Here is a 19,594-nt window from a genome sequence, read left to right on the forward strand (position 1 = left end):
TTTGTGCTACAGTTTTAAAGGACTGAAGGCAAAAATGGAGCTTGGCCTGTTTTAACACACACACAAAAATAGCCTACCAAATAAAGCTGAAGAACTGGAATGGTATAGTTCTTGAAATGGTGTTTGAGGGTCTCCGCAGCCAGGATTGGCGCCCGCGTGGGCTTTCGAGCCCCGCCCGCAGAGCCCCGCCCGCAAAGCCCCACCCTGGTGCGCGGGTATGGCGCCCAGCCTGTGGATGGGCGACCTGGAACCCTACATGGATGAGAACTTCATCTCCAGAGCCTTTGCCACCATGGGGGAGACCGTAATGAGCGTCAAAATTATCCGAAACCGCCTCACTGGGATCCCAGCTGGCTACTGCTTTGTAGAATGCGCAGATTTGGCCACAGCTGAGAAGTGTTTGCATAAAATTAATGGGAAACCCCTTCCAGGAGCCACACCTGCGAAACGTTTTAAACTGAACTATGCCACTTATGGGAAACAACCAGATAACAGCCCTGAGTATTCCCTCTTTGTGGGGGACCTGACCCCGGACGTAGATGACGGCATGCTGTATGAATTCTTCGTCAAAGTCTACCCCTCCTGTCGGGGAGGCAAAGTGGTTTTGGACCAGACAGGCGTGTCTAAGGGTTATGGTTTTGTGAAATTCACAGATGAACTGGAACAGAAGCGAGCCCTGACGGGGTGCCAGGGAGCAGTGGGACTGGGGTCTAAGCCTGTGCGGCTGAGCGTGGCAATCCCTAAAGCGAGCCGTGTAAAGCCAGTGGAATACAGTCAGATGTACAGTTATAGCTACAACCAGTATTATCAGCAGTACCAGAACTACTATGCTCAGTGGGGCTATGCCCGGAACACAGGCAGCTACAGCTACAGTTACCCCCAGTATGGCTATACCCAGAGCACCATGCAGACATATGAAGAAGTTGGAGATGATGCATTGGAAGACCCCATGCACAGCTGGATGTGACTGAGGCCAACAAGGAGTTCATGGAACAGAGCGAGGAGCTGTATGACGCTCTGACGGACTGTCACTGGCAGCCCCTGGACACAGTGTCTTCAGAGATCCCTGCCGTGATGTAGCCAGGCCAAAGGGCAAGCCAGTCTGCACGATGTGAGGGAGATGAGAGACTCCTTTTTAAAATTGTGAAACCTTTTTGGAAATATGATTTGTAAGATTTTAAAGACAGTTTCTGGAGATCATGAATGTTTCTACAACACTGCTGCATTCATCTAACCGTTCGAAGACCAAGGGAACAACTTTTAAACAAGGTTCAAATTGGTTTCCTTTACAGGAATCCTTTGTCCAGGTAGTTATCCACTCCTGGACATAGGACAGTTTGGGATTACCCAAAACTGGGATGAGCAGCTTGGGATAATTCACACGCTAAAGCCTGAGTTCAAGGTTTCTCAGTTGACAGGTAACTCAATGTTCTGTGGAGTATTTGTAGTACCTGCCATATTTGAGTCCTAACTTGGTGCAAGTCTGGCAGCTAGGTAGAAAGGGCACTCTAGCAGGTGTGGGAGGAGCACGCCCCAGGAGGCAGAATGTGGTGGGGTGTGATGGAACAGGCCAGTTGGCCTAGGAATTAGTACTTGCTCTAATAATGGGTTTCGCCTATTTTCATGAGTTGCAGCATCTGCATATACAAGGCCTGGATCACTTTAGGATCAATATTTTGATATGGGAGAAGGCAGCTCATAAAGGATTAAGGAAGATAGCTCAAAGCCAAAGCAGACCTCCATGTGAACTTTTATACTGCTCACTTCTGTGTTTCCCAAGTAAATGGGGAAACTGTCCAACCTTGTCATGTGTTGGGGCTTACTGCTTGAGGCAAAGCATTCATCCTAGATCATAAAAAATCTCCAAAGAAAGATCTCTTTAAGGGCGGGGCATGGTGGCTCACTTTGGAAGGTAGATTGCTTGAGCTCGGAAGAGACCAGATTGGTCTCTACAAAAAAATACAAACACAAATATACTTCTATTAGTCTTTATTCTTCTTCTGTTGATCGCCTCTGAAGTTCAGTAGCACATTGCATAATTTTTGGCATTAGCATGCTGTTGTTTCTACCTAAAATGACCGGGGTCTTGCCTTCTGCTTCCCATAGAGGTTGTCCTGCAAAGGAAGTGTAAGCCATTGTGTTAGTAATTCCCAGATTTCCTCCACCCAGGCATTTTCCTAGGAGCTGGTCTCAGTCCCATATCCGCATTTCTCATCCATGGATGTCCACTCAGATTAGGTTTCATCCTGGACCAGTCATTCTAAATAAATACAGTGTGTGCTACGTGGAAAAAAAAAAAAAGAAAGAAATGGTGTTTGAAATACAGTTTTGAAATGCAGAAACATGATCCTGTCCTTCTAGTTGGGGTAAATAGGAAAGAAAGTTGTTGCAACACAAGAGTAGGGTACATTTTTTTTTTAAGGCTGCAGAGCTAATAGGAAAAAAAATGAACTAGCAAATTCTATCTTGGTTTTGAGAGAAGATAAATGCGAAGGAAGCTTTCCCCCACAGCCAGGACTGTTGACATGCGCCGCTCAAATCAATCTTTCCGAAGCACGCGCATTGCATCCCATTCGTAATGATCTGATGCCTTTCTCATTGCCTCTGTTCATTCTCTCCTTGCTGAATTTCATCCTCTGCTGGTTAGAATTGCGGCTTGATTTAAAAAGAAAATAGGCTTTATGTTTTCTAATGAAAGCTTTCTTTTAATCCAAGTAAGTACAAAAAAGGGTTTGGTTTAAATATGTGTTTCCAGCCAGTTTATGCAAAGTGTGTTTTCACCAAGTAAGAGGTTGGCTCTAACATTTACCAATGGAGGCTGTGTAACTTCAAAGGCAGTGCAGACCAGGGCAGGCTGGCTTTTCCAGTGCCGCCGAATTTTTGTCACTGTACTCTTTACTATCTTAAAAATTATTGCAGATACCAATGAGCTTTTGTTTACATGAGTTAAATTTATCAATATTCACCATATTACTGTCAAAAAATTGACACAGAGGTCAAAGGAAAGACCACTTATTTAGGAAACCAAGATGTGCAGGTTAGGTAAACTGAGTCAGATCAGCTCTGAATAGTGTCCCATAAGGTAAGCACAGAGAGGTTTTTTTAATAGGGGATTTCCACCAAAAGTTATTTCTGAAGGTAGTTCAATGGCTGGTCAGAAATCCTAAATTGCAAACCCATTCTGATTGATTACTTAGGGTATTCCCAGCTGAGAGGTGTTGAAGGCAGACGAAGCCTGACTTCAGTTGTTTTCCAAGTCTATTGGAACATCCTGTGATTTGACTTTTAGCAGGTGAGTGCAATCCTCTTGAAATCTTCCAACCCCTCTTTAAAGCCTTAGCCTTAATTACTTCATTTTCTTTCACAGAGTTTAACATTGAGAAAAAAATGTAAATACTGTACTTAGTTATTAATTCACTTAAAATAATAAACTGATTACCTGTTAACATAAAAATATATTTTATTAAAATAACATTTTCCAAACAAAACAATTTTATGGAAAGAGCAGAATTGTTTTACAGTTTTGCAAGTGTTTTAAGTGTCTGGCCTAATAGAAGACAGCCTGCTGGCTTCTCTTATCTGCTTTTGCCTTGAACCTCTTGTGATATCACATCATGCAGCCTTTGGAAAACTACACTGTACTCATGAGACTAATGAGGGTGAAAAGGGTAAATAACATCTCAGGATTCTTACGAAAATAGTTTTGATCCTACGAATGTACAAGGGTCTTGGAGGCCCCAGGATCCCTGGAACACACTGTGAGAACCACAGTGGTTTATGAACAAAGGCCGTTCAAGGGTAATTTTATGAGTATACAGACGCTTATTTTTGGCTGTGGTTTTTTTTTTTTCCTGTTTATGTGTTTTTTTATGTTTGTGTTATTTAATAATAAGATAAACTGATGGAAAGATAGAAGGATAGATATGTGATAAAGCAAATATAATAAATGTTAATGATAGAATCTCTTTATAGTAACTGATACAATTTTTATTTTCTTTTAGTCGTAAAATGTTACTTTAAAAATTATTTAGTTTGAAAAAGTTATTACCATATAATGTCATTTATATGAAGTTTTAGAGTAGGCAATGGGAGGAAAAACATCGAGACAGTAGTTGTCTCAGTGTGGGGATGGGGATTGACGTGAAGGGACTCCGGGGTGACAGTAACGTTCTGTATCTTGATAGTGGTTTAGGTCAAAACTCAAAGTAGTATACTTAAGATTTTTGAATTTTATTCTATGTAAATTTACAACAAAATTATAAAATGTATTTAACTGTAGTCAATTATATGCATGCTGGAAGTAAGGAGGAAGTATACTGATATCTGTAACTCACTTATAAATGAACCAGAAATAAGATTAACTGATAGAAAGAAGAATAGACAGATATGTGGTAAAGTAAATATAATACAATGTTAATGATAGAATCTAGGTGGTAGGTATATAGGTGTTTTACATAAAATTCTTTCACCTTTTTCTTATTATAAAAACTTTCATCTTAAAATTTTTGAGGAAAGGGAGTAGATGTGAAAAAAATCAAATCATAATGGTGATACGTGGATGGGCAAACATTGTGACCCTTGACTGGCCAGTGGGGAATCAATGATCAGAACGGCGAGTGGATGTGTTTCTCCCTTCTCCACATCACTACCTCTGGTTACAGGTTTCAGTCGACCTGTGGATAATGAGGGCTTAGCAGGTGCCAAGGCCTGTGGTGGTTACTGGGGGCAAGAAACAGACATAGTTATAACATGGGCCTTTCCCTCTTGGAGCTTACAATTGAGTGGGGCAGAGAAGGGGCCAGAAAAATAGTGATGATGTTGTTAGAGTGTGAGCGTTCAGTCAAATCCTTTTAGAGATGGGGGTCTCACTATGTTGCCCAGGCTGGCCTCAAACCCCTGGGCTCAAGCAATCCTCTTGCCTCAGCCTTTCAAGTAGCTGGAACTACAGGCACACCCCACTGCCCCTGGCTAACTTGAATCTCTGTAACAGCGTTTTGATCTAGCTTTTATCAGTCCTGCAAACAGGTGGAGAAACTGAGGCTTAGATAGCTTGTAAGTAGAGGCCACACAGTTAATATGTGATGGAGCTACATTTGAACTTATGACTCTATGGCTCCTACACGTAACTACTTAATGAACCAATTAGAGCCATGTGCACATAATGATGTTTTGGTAAATGATGGACTGCATATACAGTGGTGGTCCCATAAGTTTATAATCCCATATTTTTATTGTACATTTTCTATGTTTAGATACATAAGTACTTACCATTGTGTTACAATTGCCTACAGTATTCAGTACAGTAACATGCTGTGCAGGTTATAGCCTAGGAGCAATAGGTTATACCATCAGCCTAGGTGTGTAGTAGGCTCTACCATCTAGGTTTGTGTAAGTTCACGCTATGCTATTTGCTCAAGGACATAATTGCTTAACGATGCATTCTTGGGATGTATCTCCATTATTAAGTAACATGTGACTATATAATAAAGGGCAATGTTAGATATTAGGCTAAATAGCCATTCAAGTGAATTGGTATACAAATATAGAGGAAAAAGAAGTCAATTCTGACGTCATCCAGGAAGTCTTAAATGAGAACGGCCTTGAAGAATAAGCATCATTTTGATAAAAAGAGAAAGGGATGGGGAAATGCTGTACAGACAGCATGAGTTATGGCAGCAAAAGGTCATTGAAGAGAGATGCCTCGTACACATCCCAGCCAGCTGTGTGACTTTGAAACATGTCCAAGGTTTAGTTTCCTCACCTGTAAATGCCAGTAATATTAATAATAACTTCAACTGGTTGTTATGAGAGTTCAGTGAAATGACGCATGAAAAGTGTTTAGTTCAATGCTTTTTAACGGCTCAATGAATATGAGCTATTACTATTTTAGCCATTGGCAAGAAAGGGTGATTTCTTGTCATGTGATTTTTTTTTCCTGTTATATTAATTTCAGTCTCAAATGTATAGAACATCTTGGCCCACAAAGTGGGAGAGGAACACATAGAGTTGCTTACCCTGGGGCCCACAGGCAATGCCTTGATCATGAACCCCAAAGGGGATTCTAGAGGGCGTAGCTTTTATCTTTTTGTGCTGACTCCTGTGGTAGACAGCACAGTGCCGGTTCTAAGCAGAATCTTAAAAATATTTATCAAATTGTATTGTGAGTTCCAAACTCCATCTAATCAGCCTAGGTGAGAGTGATTTTCAGGCTCTTTATCCCCATTCATGGCTCCCCAGCTGTTTCTCTTCTTCCGGGGCCCTGCCCCAGTCCCTGCACACTGCCCATTGCTTTTCTGTATCTCTACCCTAACCCTAACCCCACTCACAAATCTGTCCCTTCTTGAAGCTAGTCATACTTCATATCCAAATGTCTCCTCTTGCCTTCTTCCTCACTTTCCCCACACCCCTCCCAATCCCCCAATACTGAGGTGGAACTGGATAAAATAGGTGCTCAAAGGGTTGAGGCTGGCATCTCAGGGCTAGTGGCTGGAGTGGAGGTTTACTCACTCAAAAGAATGAGGGATGGAGAAGACCTAGATAAAAGCTGGAATATCCAGTTGGTGGCTAAAGGCAGATGTTAAGTCAGGGCATTAAACCAGAATACCGGTGCCTGAGAAATGGAAGCAGATGCATCTGCAATGAATGGCCCAAAAGAATGTTGGGGCAGAGTCTCAAAGCCATTAAGTTCATTCATGCTTCCCAAACATTTACTGAGCTGTGATCATGGCAGACACGGCATTGGGGAAAGAGCTGAGCAACAGGACAGCCAGACTCTCTGTCCTTATGGAGTTTCCATCCTGGTGGAATGATCAAGATGCATAATGCATGAGGAAAAAGCAGTGTTCAAGGTAATTGTCAGGGACTAATGAGTTAGGAAAGAAAGGGTGAAAGGGAGAGGTGGTTCAGAGAGGCTTCAGGGAGAATGGGTATTCTATGTGGTCTGAGGAGCTGAGAGCTGAGGGATGGGACAGAGCCAGCCACATTAACATGGGGGACAGAAGCTAGCAGTGGGAACTGCAAGAAAAAAGATCCTGAAAAGGAGACAAAGCTGGCATTTGCAGGGAGGAGAAAGATGGTATGGTGGATACGAGTCATTGGTTGGCTGCCCTGTACTGAGCCTATCTCCTAGTTTTGGAGAATGTTCCATTGTCAAGAGGCAGAGCCCACTTTTCACTAAGAAAGGAGACACAGTCTGATGCTTGCTCTTTCCTCATATTAGCCGCCAGAATTGAGCATGTGGCCTAGGGCCTCCAGCTAACTCGATGTTCCCCACGGGATTTTGAGCTTTGAGCAAGTTATTCAAAGATGAAGGGTCAGAGAGATTAGGACCCGCCTAGCCTGTAGTTAATGAACACACGTTGAATACAATCACACTGAAAACTTCTGCCTTTAATAGACAGACAGGAATAAGAATGGCAGACGTCTGTGGTTGGGCCAGAAGGGGAAGGTTTCTTCCTCAGATCAGATCTTCATCCTCTTAGACATGAGACTGGCTCTCACTAAGCCATCTTTTGGCCTAGGACTAGACTGGGATAGTGCCTTCACCTCTGCAACCATCTGGCCAATGGCCTGTCTATGTGCCAGGGAGATGTCGTGGTTGAATGTTGGCATGCTGAGTTTCTTTGGTTGCACATTATGGCAAGTCTCGGGTAAATTCTAAACACTTTCGCTGCAACAAAGCGTGTTTGCCACAATTCTGTTTGCTTTTATTTATTGCTTTTTAAAAGTATTATCTTATAGTGATTCATTCCCTGAACTAAGAGTGCCAATATTTGGCGCTAATTGTTGAGGCTTAGTCCCGTGTTTATGGACTGGTGGTCCTTCCATTGAAAGATATGATAATTTCTCTTGCAATTCACTCTTTTGGTGCCTATGATTTCACTCATTATGCTTTTAAAATGTGAATATTTAAATATGTCTAAATAAATTGTTTGTAAAATGTTATAAATAAATGTAAATAAAAATATACTTTCTCACCAAAGAAGATACCTAGATGGCACATAAGCATATGAGAAGATGCTTCACATCATATGTCATTAAATAAATGCAAATTAAAAAACAATGAGGAATCACTACACACCTATTAGAATGGCCAAATCCATAACATGAACAACCTCAAATGCTGATGAAGGTGTGGAAAACAGGAACTCTCATTCATTGCTCATGGGAATGTGAAATAATACAGCCACTTTGGAAAACAGTTTGGCAGTTTTTTACAAAATTAAATGTACTCTTAACATATGATCCGGCAATCACACTTCTTGGTATTTACCCAAATGACTTGAAAAGATGTCCATACAAAAATCTATACACACTGTTTATAGCAGCGTTATTCATAATTGCCAAATCTTGAAAGTAACCAAGATGTCCTTCGGTATGTGAATGAGTAAATTAACTGTGGTACATCCAGACAATGAAATATTATTCAGCACTAAAAGAAATGAGCTATCAAGCCACAAAAAGACATGGAGAAATTGTAAATGCATATTACTAAGCAAAAGAAACCATTCTGGAAAAGGCGAAACTATAGAGACAGTAAATAAGGATACATAGGTGGAGCACTGAGGATTTTTAGGGCAATGAAAATACTCTGTAAGATATTATACCGTTGGATATATGCCATTATACATTTGTCCCAGACCCATAGAATGTACAACACTAAGCATGAATCTAATGTAAATTACAGACTTTGGAATATAATGTGTCAATGTAGATTCATCAGTTGTAACAGATGCGCCACTCTGGTTCAAGATGTTGATAGGGAGAAAAAAATAAGTGTAAAATCTCTATAAAATTAACCTTTCTTAAAGAAAAAAGCTCCATGGAATGTTTCAAAAGATGTTATAAATAAAAAGTAATAAATGTAAAAAATAATTTAAAAAATTTTAAATGCTATTGTGATTCTGTTTTAGGATTGGAAGCAAAACATCTGGTATCTGGTTGTCATTAGAGTAGGCTAGGAGCCCCAGAATAAGCATGGGGACACTGAGGTCTGAAGGGGCCTTTAAGCAGACCATCTGTAGGGATGTCATGCCATCCTGCCCAGATACATAGGTAGTAGCACTATTTTATTTTAATAGTCAGGATAGAAGTAAATGTCTTTCCCCATAGCGCCCTTTCACTACTGCCTTTGGGATTTGGAAGACCATGGCTTCTGTTAGAATAAGACAGCAGCTCAGGAAGAGACAGACAATAGCATTTCAAATTGCAACCACATTTAGCGTATTTAATAAAGACTGCCCTCCACATGCGACCTTAACCTAGCAATTCTTATCAATGCCGGAAACCTGACTCATTAATTAAAGCTGCCCTTGGACTGAGCTGCATCCAAAATGATAATTTGCTGAAGAAAAACAAAAAAAGGCCTTGCAGGCAAGGATGACTAAAAGGGCGTCTAGGAGCTGATACCATCAGTGCATCTGGTCAGTTGAGGATTCTGGGGCTTGTTCTCAAGGATTCAGTATCTTCAACCTCACATAGGACCTTTAATTATAATACCCTGACGTCTAGAAATCTCACACAGGACAGCTTCCATATTTCTCACCAAAGCAGATGTGGGAGCCTTACAGTATAGCAATGTGAAAATATAATAAATCAAATTTATATAGCACTTTGTGGTTAAGAAATGGAGATTCTGGACTTGGAGGGTCATAACTAACAGGTGGTGACATCCCACTTTGAACCCAGGGCTGTGTGCCGTGATCTTGTGCATTAAGCACCTAGCACAACGCTGACACTTATTCAATGCTTGAAAAAAGTATCTGTTGGTAGGAGGCATAGTTAAAAGATCATCACTGAAATTCTAAAAGGTATTTGGCGAGCAGGTGATGGTAAATGAAACGAATATTATAATACCCAATAATACTACTATTATTCATTAAAACTGTGGAAAATGTAAATAATATTCTTCTAATTGCCACTTAGTGTTTTTTTTTCATGAATGAGATGAATTTACAAGTGTTTTCAACAGTTTGTTCTCATCTTCTATCCCCTATGAAATACAGTTTTTCTTCTTAAAGTTCTAAGTTGCTTCGTGTGAGCTCTCTTAACTTGGAGTCTTTAGAAACTTAATGCTTGAAGTTGGGAAAGGTTTCATATCTAAGTGGAGGAAAATGACCAAGCCTCTGCTTTCAGTAGCATTTAGTAACAGTGTTTCTATGAGATTTAGTTGAAGCAAATCTCGAAAGTGATTTTTTTTTCTCCTCAAATATCATCATCAGGTTATTTCCACCTTTCAGGATGCTATAATTATACTTTTCTTTGAAAATGTCAAATGAGTCTATGAATACAGTATAATTACTATGCAGGAAGGAAGCTAAACAGGTGACTATTGATGCTAGAAAGAAAAATCAAAAGGACTTAAAAGTGTGGTTTTTTCCAGAGAGTTCCATGAGCAGGCAGTAGCTGGCTAGGGGCACAAGGCTCGCCTGGGCAGGGAGCATGGCAGATCAGGGATGCGGAGGAGGTCAAGGCAGTGGATGCTGCAGGAATCTGCGTGGGCTGATGAGGAGGTAAGCCTGAGGAGGCAATTCCACAGGGCTGCCCTGGCAAAGTGAGCAGTGTTTCAGGCTGAATAAAAATCAGGAAATTGGGTATAAGAATTGAAAGAGACGGGACTTCCTCTAACAGGGCTCAAGTTTATACACATAGGTTCAAATCAGTCCTTGCGACTGAAAACTGCAATAAGCATTGCTGGTTTGGCTTTTCTCAAATGGCAGCTTTAGGTTGTGAAACAAAAAGTCCCTAAGGTCCCAACCATGGTGACTGCCTCATACCACTGATTTTACCTATATGGCTTTTAAACTTGTTTTAGTGAACAAAATCTCTATGGAAAGAGATTCTAAAAGTAGAAAGGCTTGCCTTTTTATAAACAACAGTGTTATTGAGAAATAATTGACATAGAATTCACCCATTTAAAGTGTAGAATTCAGTCCTTTTAGAATACTCACAGAATTCTGCAAGCATCACCACTAATTCCAGAATATTTCATCACTCCAAAAAGAGAGCTCATATCCATTAGAAGTTAGCCCCCATTTCTCTCTAACACCCTCACTTCAGCCCTAGGCAACCACTAATTTATTTTCTCTTGCTATGGATTTGCCTATTCCGGACATTTCATATAAATGGAATCACACAATATGTGGCCTTCTGTGACTGGCTCCTTTATTTAGCATAAAATTGTCAAGGTTTATTTATGTTGTAGTACATATCACTACTTCATTTCTCTTTATTACCAGATAATATTTTATTGAATGGATATGCAATTTTGTTTATGCATTTATCAGCTGATAGACAGCTGGGTTGCTTCCCCTTTTTGGCTATTAGGAATAATGTTTCTGTGAACATTTATGTACCCGTTTTTGTATAGAAATATGTTTTTATCTGTCTTTGAGTATTAACCTAGGAGTTTAATGTCTGGATCATCTAGTAACTCTATCTTTAGCCTTTTGAGGAACTGCTGGACTGTTTTTCACAACAGCTGCACCATTTTACATCCTCATTAGTTGTGTATGATGATTCCAATTTCTCCACATCCTTGCCAAGACTTGTTACTCTCTACCTTTTTGATGATAATCATTTGAGTGGATGTGAAATGATATCTCAATTGCAGTTTTTGGATAGATTTGCATTCGATTTGCATTTTCTGATGGCTAATGATGTTGAGCATCTTTTCATGTGCTTGTAGACCTGTTGTATATCTTTTTGGAAGAATGTTTGTTCAAATCTTTTGCCCATCTTTTAATGGGATAATTTGTATTTTTATCATTGAGTTATAGGTTTTTAAATATATTCTGGATGCAATTTCCCTATCAGATATGTGATTTGTAAATATTTCTCCCATTTTATAAGTTATCTTTTTGTTTTTTCATAGTGTTCCCCTGAAGCACAAATATTTTTAATTCTGATGAAGCCCAGTGTATTTATTTTTTCTTTTATTGATTTTGATTTTGAATTCACATCCAAAAACACATTGCCTAAACCAAGGTAATGAAGATTTATGCATATGTTTTCTTTTAAGATGTTTACTTGAATATTTTGAGTTAATATTTACCTCTTGTGAGGTAGGAGTCCAATTTCATTCTTTTGCATGTGGATATTTAGTTGCTCTAGCACCATTTGTTGAAAAAACTATTATTTCCCCCACTGAATTGTCAAGGCACCCTTAAAAAACCGATGGACTATAGATGTGTAGGTTTACTTCTCAACTTTCAATTATATTGCCATTTATCTATATGTCTGTCCTATGGCAGTACCATACTGTTTTGATTACTATAGCTTTGTAATAACTTTTGAAAATCAAGAAATGTGAATATTTCAACTTTGTTCTTATTTTCCAAGATTGTTTTGGCTACAAAAACAATTTTTATATGGAAATCTTGAATTCCCACATAAATTTTAGGAACAGCTTGTCAATTTCTTCAAAAGAGCCTGCTGTGATTTTGATAGGGATTGAGTTGAATTTGTAGATCAATTTGGGGTATAGTGTTATCTTAACAGTATCATTTTCCATTCATGAACATAGGATGTTCTTCTACTTATTTGCGGTATTGATTTCTTTTAACAATGTTTTGTAGTTTTCAGAGTATAAGTGTTGTATGTCTTTTGTTACATTTATTCATAAGTATTTTTTCTTTCTGATGCTAATGTAAGTGGCACTTTTTCAAATATCATTTTTAGTTTGTTTATTGCTACTGCAAAGAAATAAAACTGTTTTTTGTATGTTGATCTTGTATCCTGCAACCTTGCTAAACTCGTTTATTAGTTCTCATTTTTTATTTTATTTTATTTTTAGACAGAGTCTCATTCTGTTGCCAAGGCTGGAGTGTAGTGGTGCGATCTTGACTCACTGCAAGCTCTGCCTCCTGGGTTCATGCCATTCTCCTGCCTCAGCCTCCTGAGTAGCTGGGACTACAGTCACCCACCACCACGTCCGGCTAATTTTTTGTATTTTTAGATGGTGTTTCACTGTGTTGGCCAGGATGGTCTCGATCTCCGGACCTCATGATCTGCCTGCCTGGGCCTCCCTAAGTGCTAGGATTACAGGCGTGAGTGGATCCCTTAAAGTTTTCTCTATGCAAGATCATGTCATCTGCAGATAGAGATAATTTTACTTCTTCTTTTCTAAACTGGATGCCTATTGTTTAATTTTCTTGCCCAATTGCCCTGGCTAGAAACTCCAGTACAATGTTGAATAGAAGTGGTGAGAGCAGACATCCTTATCTTGTTCTTGATCTTAGGGAGATAGTCTTTCTTATGTGACACCATTTTAAAATGTAATACCATTGAGTATAATGTTAGCTGTGAGGTTTTTGTAGATGGCCTTTATCAGGTTAAGAAAGCTCTTTACTTGGCCCATGCCTGTAATCCCAGCACTTTGGGAGGCCGAGACGGGTGGATCATGAGGTCAGGAGATCGAAACCATCCTGGCTAACACTGTGAAACCCCATCTCTACTAAAAATGCAAAAAACTAGCCGGGTGTGTTGGCAGGCGCCTGTAGTCCCAGCTGCTCGGGAGGCTGAGGCAGGTGAATGGCGTGAACCCAGGAGGCGAAGCTTCCAGTGAACTGAGATCACGCCGCTGCACTCCAGCCTGGGGGACAGGGTGAGACTGCGTCTCAAAAAAAAAAAAATTCCCAGTTTGTTCAGAATTTTTAATCTTAAGGGGTATTGAATTTTCAAATATTTTTAAGCATGTATTGAGATCATTATGTAATATTTACCCATTATTCTACTAATATGGCATATTATATTAATTGATTTTCTGATCTTTTTCTACATTGATAAAATGTGAGAAGTATGGAGGGAAGAACTCAATGCTGGCATATCAATAGCATTTTTTCTGGAAGGGCCTTGCATAATTAGCTAGTATAGATATCATCTCCTAGAAAATTATTTTTGGGGAGATATTGTTACATTGATTTAAAGTTTAAAAAAATGCTTTAAGAGGAAAATATACACACACACTACATACAGCAGGTTTTTTTCTTAAAGGACCCTTTTTTATTAGGCCACCGGAGGTATGCAAAGCTTGAATTTAATTTACTCAAGCAATGCTTTAGCTCCCCATCAAACTCTCCCTTTTATCTTTCTGTGAAAGTTGTCAGAATCAAAGTAGAGTGACTTGTGTTAAAACTCTGACAAATGGAGCCAGGAAAAGTCATGAAGAGAGGGCTCTCATTCACATATGCCTAATAACAAGAACTATCACAAAAGAATTTGCAAATATGACAACCTTGCACAAATACCACCATAACCTTACACAGAAAATACTTCTGCAAGGACAACTGTCTGGCAACCGCCTGTCTAATCTTGGACTAATTACACCTTTGTTATTGATGCTTGTAGCCAAGGATAATTGATTCAAAATAATTTATGTAATCTTCTTCATTTTGCCTTTAAAATCTTTCTTTTACCCCAAGAATGCACACACAATTTACTATGGCATGTGTATTCCCATTGCAATATTCTGATAAATATCTTTTTATTTTACAATCTCCTCTCTGCCTGTTATTTAGGTTGACATATCTAGAGTCAAAAGTGGGATCTAAAGCCAGACCACTTTTGGAAGGAACTGACAATTCTTGGAACCAGTATGCAGTGCTCACTTGAGCCCTTTGAGCACTCTCCTTCCACAACCCACCTTTTCTGCCCTGGTGAGTCTTCTCTCAGGCCAAGGCTTGCTCTTACTGGCAAAAGTTCTTTGACTTGATTTGGATTTGATTTGGAGAAGACCATCTTAATAAAGGACTTTTCATCCTCCTGGGATGGTAAAAAACTTTTTGTCTTTTCTGGCAAGCCCTTTCTGATATAAAGACAAACACTGTCTTTCTGGTTTGAGAATTCTAGTTAATCTACAGAAATTACATTCTGCCTGTGAGGACCTTATATCTTTTCTGATAAATTCACTTTTTAAAAATATTTTTAAATTGACACAATTGTACATATTTATGGGGTACATATTGATGTTTTGATACGTCCAATGAATAATGATCAGATATGGGTAATTAGCATATTATCATCTCAAATATTTACCTTTTTTTGTTTGTTTTAGTAACATTCACTATCCTCCTTCTAGCTCTTTGAAACCATATATTATTGTTAACTATAGTCATCCTCCAGTGCTGTAGCACATGACAACTTATTCCTCCTATCTAGCTGTAATTTTGTATCTTCTAACAAATCTCTTCCTATCCTTCCCAGCCTCTGGTATCATCTACTCTACTTTTTACTTTTATGAAAGTAACTTTTTTCAGCTTCTACATATGAATGAGAACAGGCAGTGTTTGACCTTCTGTTCCTGCCTTATTTCACTTAACATAATATTCTCCAGTTCTATCTCTGTGTTGCTGTGCATAACAGGATTTCATTCTTTTTCATGACCGAATAGTATTCCATTGTGTAAATATACCACATTTTATGCATTCATTTATGTTTTTTGGATACCCAGGTTGTGTTTATATCCTGGTTATTGTGAATAGTTTTGCAATGAACATGGGGGTGCAGATGTACTGATTTCCATCCTCAATGTACTGATTTCCATTCTTTTCAATAAATGCCCTATAGTAGGATTGCTGGATCATACGAGAGTTATATTTGTAGTTTTTTGAGGAACCTTCGTACCGTTCTCACAATATCTGTGTTGTTTACACTACCACCAACAGTGTATAAAAGTTTCCTTTTATCATTTGTTATAACAATGATGTTGAGAATTATTTCATATGTTTGTTGGCCATTTGTATGTCTTCTTTTGGCAATGTCTGTCCAGATCATTTGCCCATTTTTTAAATTAGATTTTTTGTGTGGTTTTTGCTGTGGATATGTTTGGGTTCCTTTTATATTCTGGATATTAATCTCCTGTTAGATGAATACTTTGGAAATATTTTCTCCCATTCAATAGGTTGTCTTTTCACTTTGTTGATTGTTTCCTTTCCTGTACAGAAGATTTTTTGTTTAATATAATCTCATTTGTTTTTGCTTCTGTTGACTGTGCATTTGCAGTCTTATTCATAAAATCTTTCCCTAGACTAATGTCCTGAAGCATTTCTCCAATCTTTTCTTGTAGTATTTTTATAGTTTCAGGTCATACATTTAGGCCTTCAATCAATTTTGAGTTGATTTTTACATTGGGTGAGAAGTAGGAGTCTAGTTTTATTCTTCCACATATGAATATACAGTCTTCCCAGCACAATTTATTGAAGAGAGTGTCCTTTCTCTAATGAATGTTCTTGGTGCTTTTGCCAAAACTAGTTGGCTGTAGATATATGGATTAATTTTTGGGTTCTGTATTCTGTTGTATGGGTCTATGCATCTGTCTTTATGCCAGAACGATGCTGTTTTTGTTACTATACTTTTGTAGCATATTTTGAAGGCTGATACTATCATGCCTCTAACTTTGTTCTTTTTGCTTAAGATGACTTTGGCCATTCAGGGTCTTCTGTGGTTCCATATGAATTTTAGCTTTTTTTCCAATTTCTGTGAAGAATGTCAATGGTAATTTATTGGGGATTGCATTGAATCTGTGTATGGCTTTGGACAGCATGGTCATTTTAAAAATATTAATATTTCTGATCTATAAGCATGGAATGTCTTTCCATTTGTATTTTGTTCAATTTATTTTATCAATGTTTTATAGTTTTTCCTTGTAGCGGTCTTTCATCCCCTTGGTTAAATTTATTCCTAGAATGTTATTTTATTTTTGCTACTATAAATGGGATTATCCTTATTTCTTTTTCAGTAGTTTGTTGTACATATATAGAAACACTACTCATTTTTGCATTGGATTTTGTATCTTGCTGCTTTCCTAAATTTGTTTCACAGTTCGAAGAGTTTTTTTCATAGAGTTCTTAGGTTTTTCTATGTGTAAGATCATGTGATCTGCAAACAAAGACAATTTGGCTTCCTCATTTTAAATTTGGATGTCCTTTATTTCTTTCTCTTACCTAATTGCTCTGTCTAGGACTTCAAGTACTATGTTAAATAAGAGTGGTGAAAATAGCCATTCTTGTTTCAGTTCTTAGAAGAAACGCTTTCAGTTTCTGTCTGTTTGGTTTGATGTTAGCTGTGGGTTTAATCAGATATGGGTTTTAATTTATTGTGATACTTTCCTTTTATGCCTGGTTTATTGAGAGTTTTCAATCACAAAGTAATGTAGAATTTTATCAAATGCTTTTTCTGATCTATTGAGATGACTGTATGGTTTCTGTCTTTCTGTTTATGTGATATATCACACTTATTGATTTTTATATGTTGAGCTATCCATACATCACTGGAATAAATCTCACTTGATCATGGTGTATTATTTTTCTAGTGTTTTGTTGGATTTGGATTGCTAGTATTTTGATGAGGATTTTTGCTTCTGTATTCCTCAATGATATTGGTCTGCAGTTTTCTTTTTTTGTTGGGTCCATGTCTGGTTTTGGTATCAGGGCTATGCTGGCCTCATGGATGAATTAAAAATAATCTTCTCTTTAATTTTTTGGAATAGTTTGAAAATAATTGGTATTAATTCTTCTTTAAAAGTTTGGCAGAATTTAACAGTGAAGCCATTCAGTCCTAGACTTCTTCGTTGGGAAATTTTTTATTACTGATTTAATCTCATAATTGTTACTGGTATATTCAGGTTTTCTATATCTTTTTGGTTCAATCTTTGTAGGTTGTATGTATCCAGGAATTTATTCATTTCCTCTACATTTTTCACTTTTTTGAAATACAGTTGTTCATAATAGTCTTTAGTGATCCTTTGTATTTCTGTAGTACCTGTTGTGATGTCTTCTTTTTCATTCCTGATTTTGTTTATTTGGGTCTCTTCTCTTTTCTTAGTCTAGTTCATGGTTTGTTGATTCTGCTAATCTTTTCAGAAAACCAATTTTGTTTCACTGATTTTTTAAATCTCAATTTTGCTTATTTCTCCTCTGATCTTGATGATTTCTTACCTTCTAATTATTTTGGGTTTGATTTGTTCTTGCTTTTCTAGTTCCTTGAGATGCATCATTAGGTTGTTTGAAATCATTTCTTTTTTGATGTAAGTTTTCTCTTTTTTTTGTTTGCCATAAACTCACTCCTTAATACTATTTTTTGCTGGGTCCCATAGGTTTTGGTATGTTGTATTTCTAGTTTAATTTGCTTCAAAAAAAACTTAAATTTTCTTCTAATTTCTTACTTTACCCAGTGGTCATTTGGAAGCAAGTTGTTTGATTTTCATGTATTTCTATACTTCTGAATGTTTCTCTTGTTATTGATTTCTAGTTTTATTCTATTGTGATCAGATAAGCTACTTGATGTGATTTTAACTTTTAAAGTTTTTTGAGACTTGTTTTGTGTCCTAACATATGGTCAATCCTGAAGAATCTTCCATGTGCTGATGAAAAGAATACGTATTCTGCAGCTGTTGAGTGAAATGTTCTCTACATGTCTATTAAGTCTATTTGGTCTATGATGTAGATTAAATCCAATGTTTCTTTACAGATTTCTGTCTAGATGATCTGTCCATGCTAAGAGTGGAATGTTGAAGTCTCCACCTATTACTTGTTGTGTTTATCTCTCCCTTTGGTCCTAATAATATTTCCTTTATATTTAATATATCTGGGTGCTCTGGCTTTGGATGCATATATATTTACAATTGTATGTTCTTGCTCAATTGATTCCTTTATTATTACATATTACATTTCTTTGTCTTTTTTTTTTTTTTTTGCAGCTTTTGACTTAAAGTCTGTTTTATCTGATATAAATATTGCCACTCTGCTCATTTTTGGTTTCTGTTTGTGTGGAATGTTTTTTTTCCATCTCTTCACTTTCAGTCTATGTATGCCTTTACAGATGAAGTGATTTTCTTCTAGACAGTATATAGTTGGGCCCTTTTTTTAATCCATTCAGCCAATCTATATTTTTAATTGGGGAATTTAATCAATATCCCTTCAAAGTTATTATTGATAGGGGAGGACTTACTCCTGTCATTTTATTAATTTTTTCCTGGTTGTTTTGAGTATCCTTTGTTCCTTACTTCCTTTTTTATTATTTATTTTTATAGTTTGGTGGTTTTCTGTAGTATAAGTTTTGCTTCCTTTTTCTTTCTCTTTCATGACTCTACCAGTGAGTTTTATAATTTTACATGTTTTCATGATAGTGTTATTGTTTTTTTTATTTCTGAATATAAGACTCCCTTGAGCATTTCTAAAGGGAGAAGAACTTCTAGTAAGACTGGTCTAGTGGTGATGAATTTCCTGAGTTTTTCCTTGCATGTATGTAAAAAATTGTATTTCTCCTTAATTTCTGATGGATAGATTTGCTGGATATATTGTTGGCTGACTTATTTTTTCTTTCAGTACTTTGACTATACCATTCCATTCTCTTCTGACATGTAAAATTTGTGCTGAAAATGTTGTTCTTAGTTTAATAGAGATTCACTTATATGTGACTTGACATGTTTTTCTTGTTGTTTTTCGTATTCTTTGTTTTTGACCTTTAACAATTTGACTATAATGTGCCTCACAGAGGACCTGTTTGGTTTGAGTTTATTTAAGGACCTTTGAGCTTCCTGGATCTGGATGTCCATGACTCTCCCAAGACTTGAGTAATTTTCAGCTATTATCTTACT

The 19,594-nt window shown here is 37.6% G+C and overlaps 1 protein-coding gene and 1 non-coding gene across 2 annotated transcripts; one reads left to right on the plus strand and one right to left on the minus strand.

The window, feature by feature from the left end:
* Nucleotides 1-212: 212 nt before the first annotated feature.
* LOC116461137 (tRNA selenocysteine 1-associated protein 1) lies at nt 213-2,222 on the plus strand. Its single transcript, XM_032142608.3, is given in 2 exon segments — nt 213-950; nt 953-2,222. Coding segments are annotated over 2 exon segments (861 nt in total). The 5' UTR covers nt 213-217; the 3' UTR covers nt 1,081-2,222.
* LOC116461562 (small nucleolar RNA SNORD99) lies at nt 2,183-2,256 on the minus strand. The gene has a single exon (XR_004246101.1). It is a non-coding gene; the product is annotated as a small nucleolar RNA SNORD99 (small nucleolar RNA).
* Between the last annotated feature and the right edge of the window lie 17,338 nt (nt 2,257-19,594).

This window comes from Hylobates moloch, unplaced genomic scaffold, assembly GCF_009828535.3.
Source record: "Hylobates moloch isolate HMO894 unplaced genomic scaffold, HMol_V3 SCAFFOLD_21, whole genome shotgun sequence".
NCBI classification, from domain to species: domain Eukaryota; kingdom Metazoa; phylum Chordata; class Mammalia; order Primates; family Hylobatidae; genus Hylobates; species Hylobates moloch.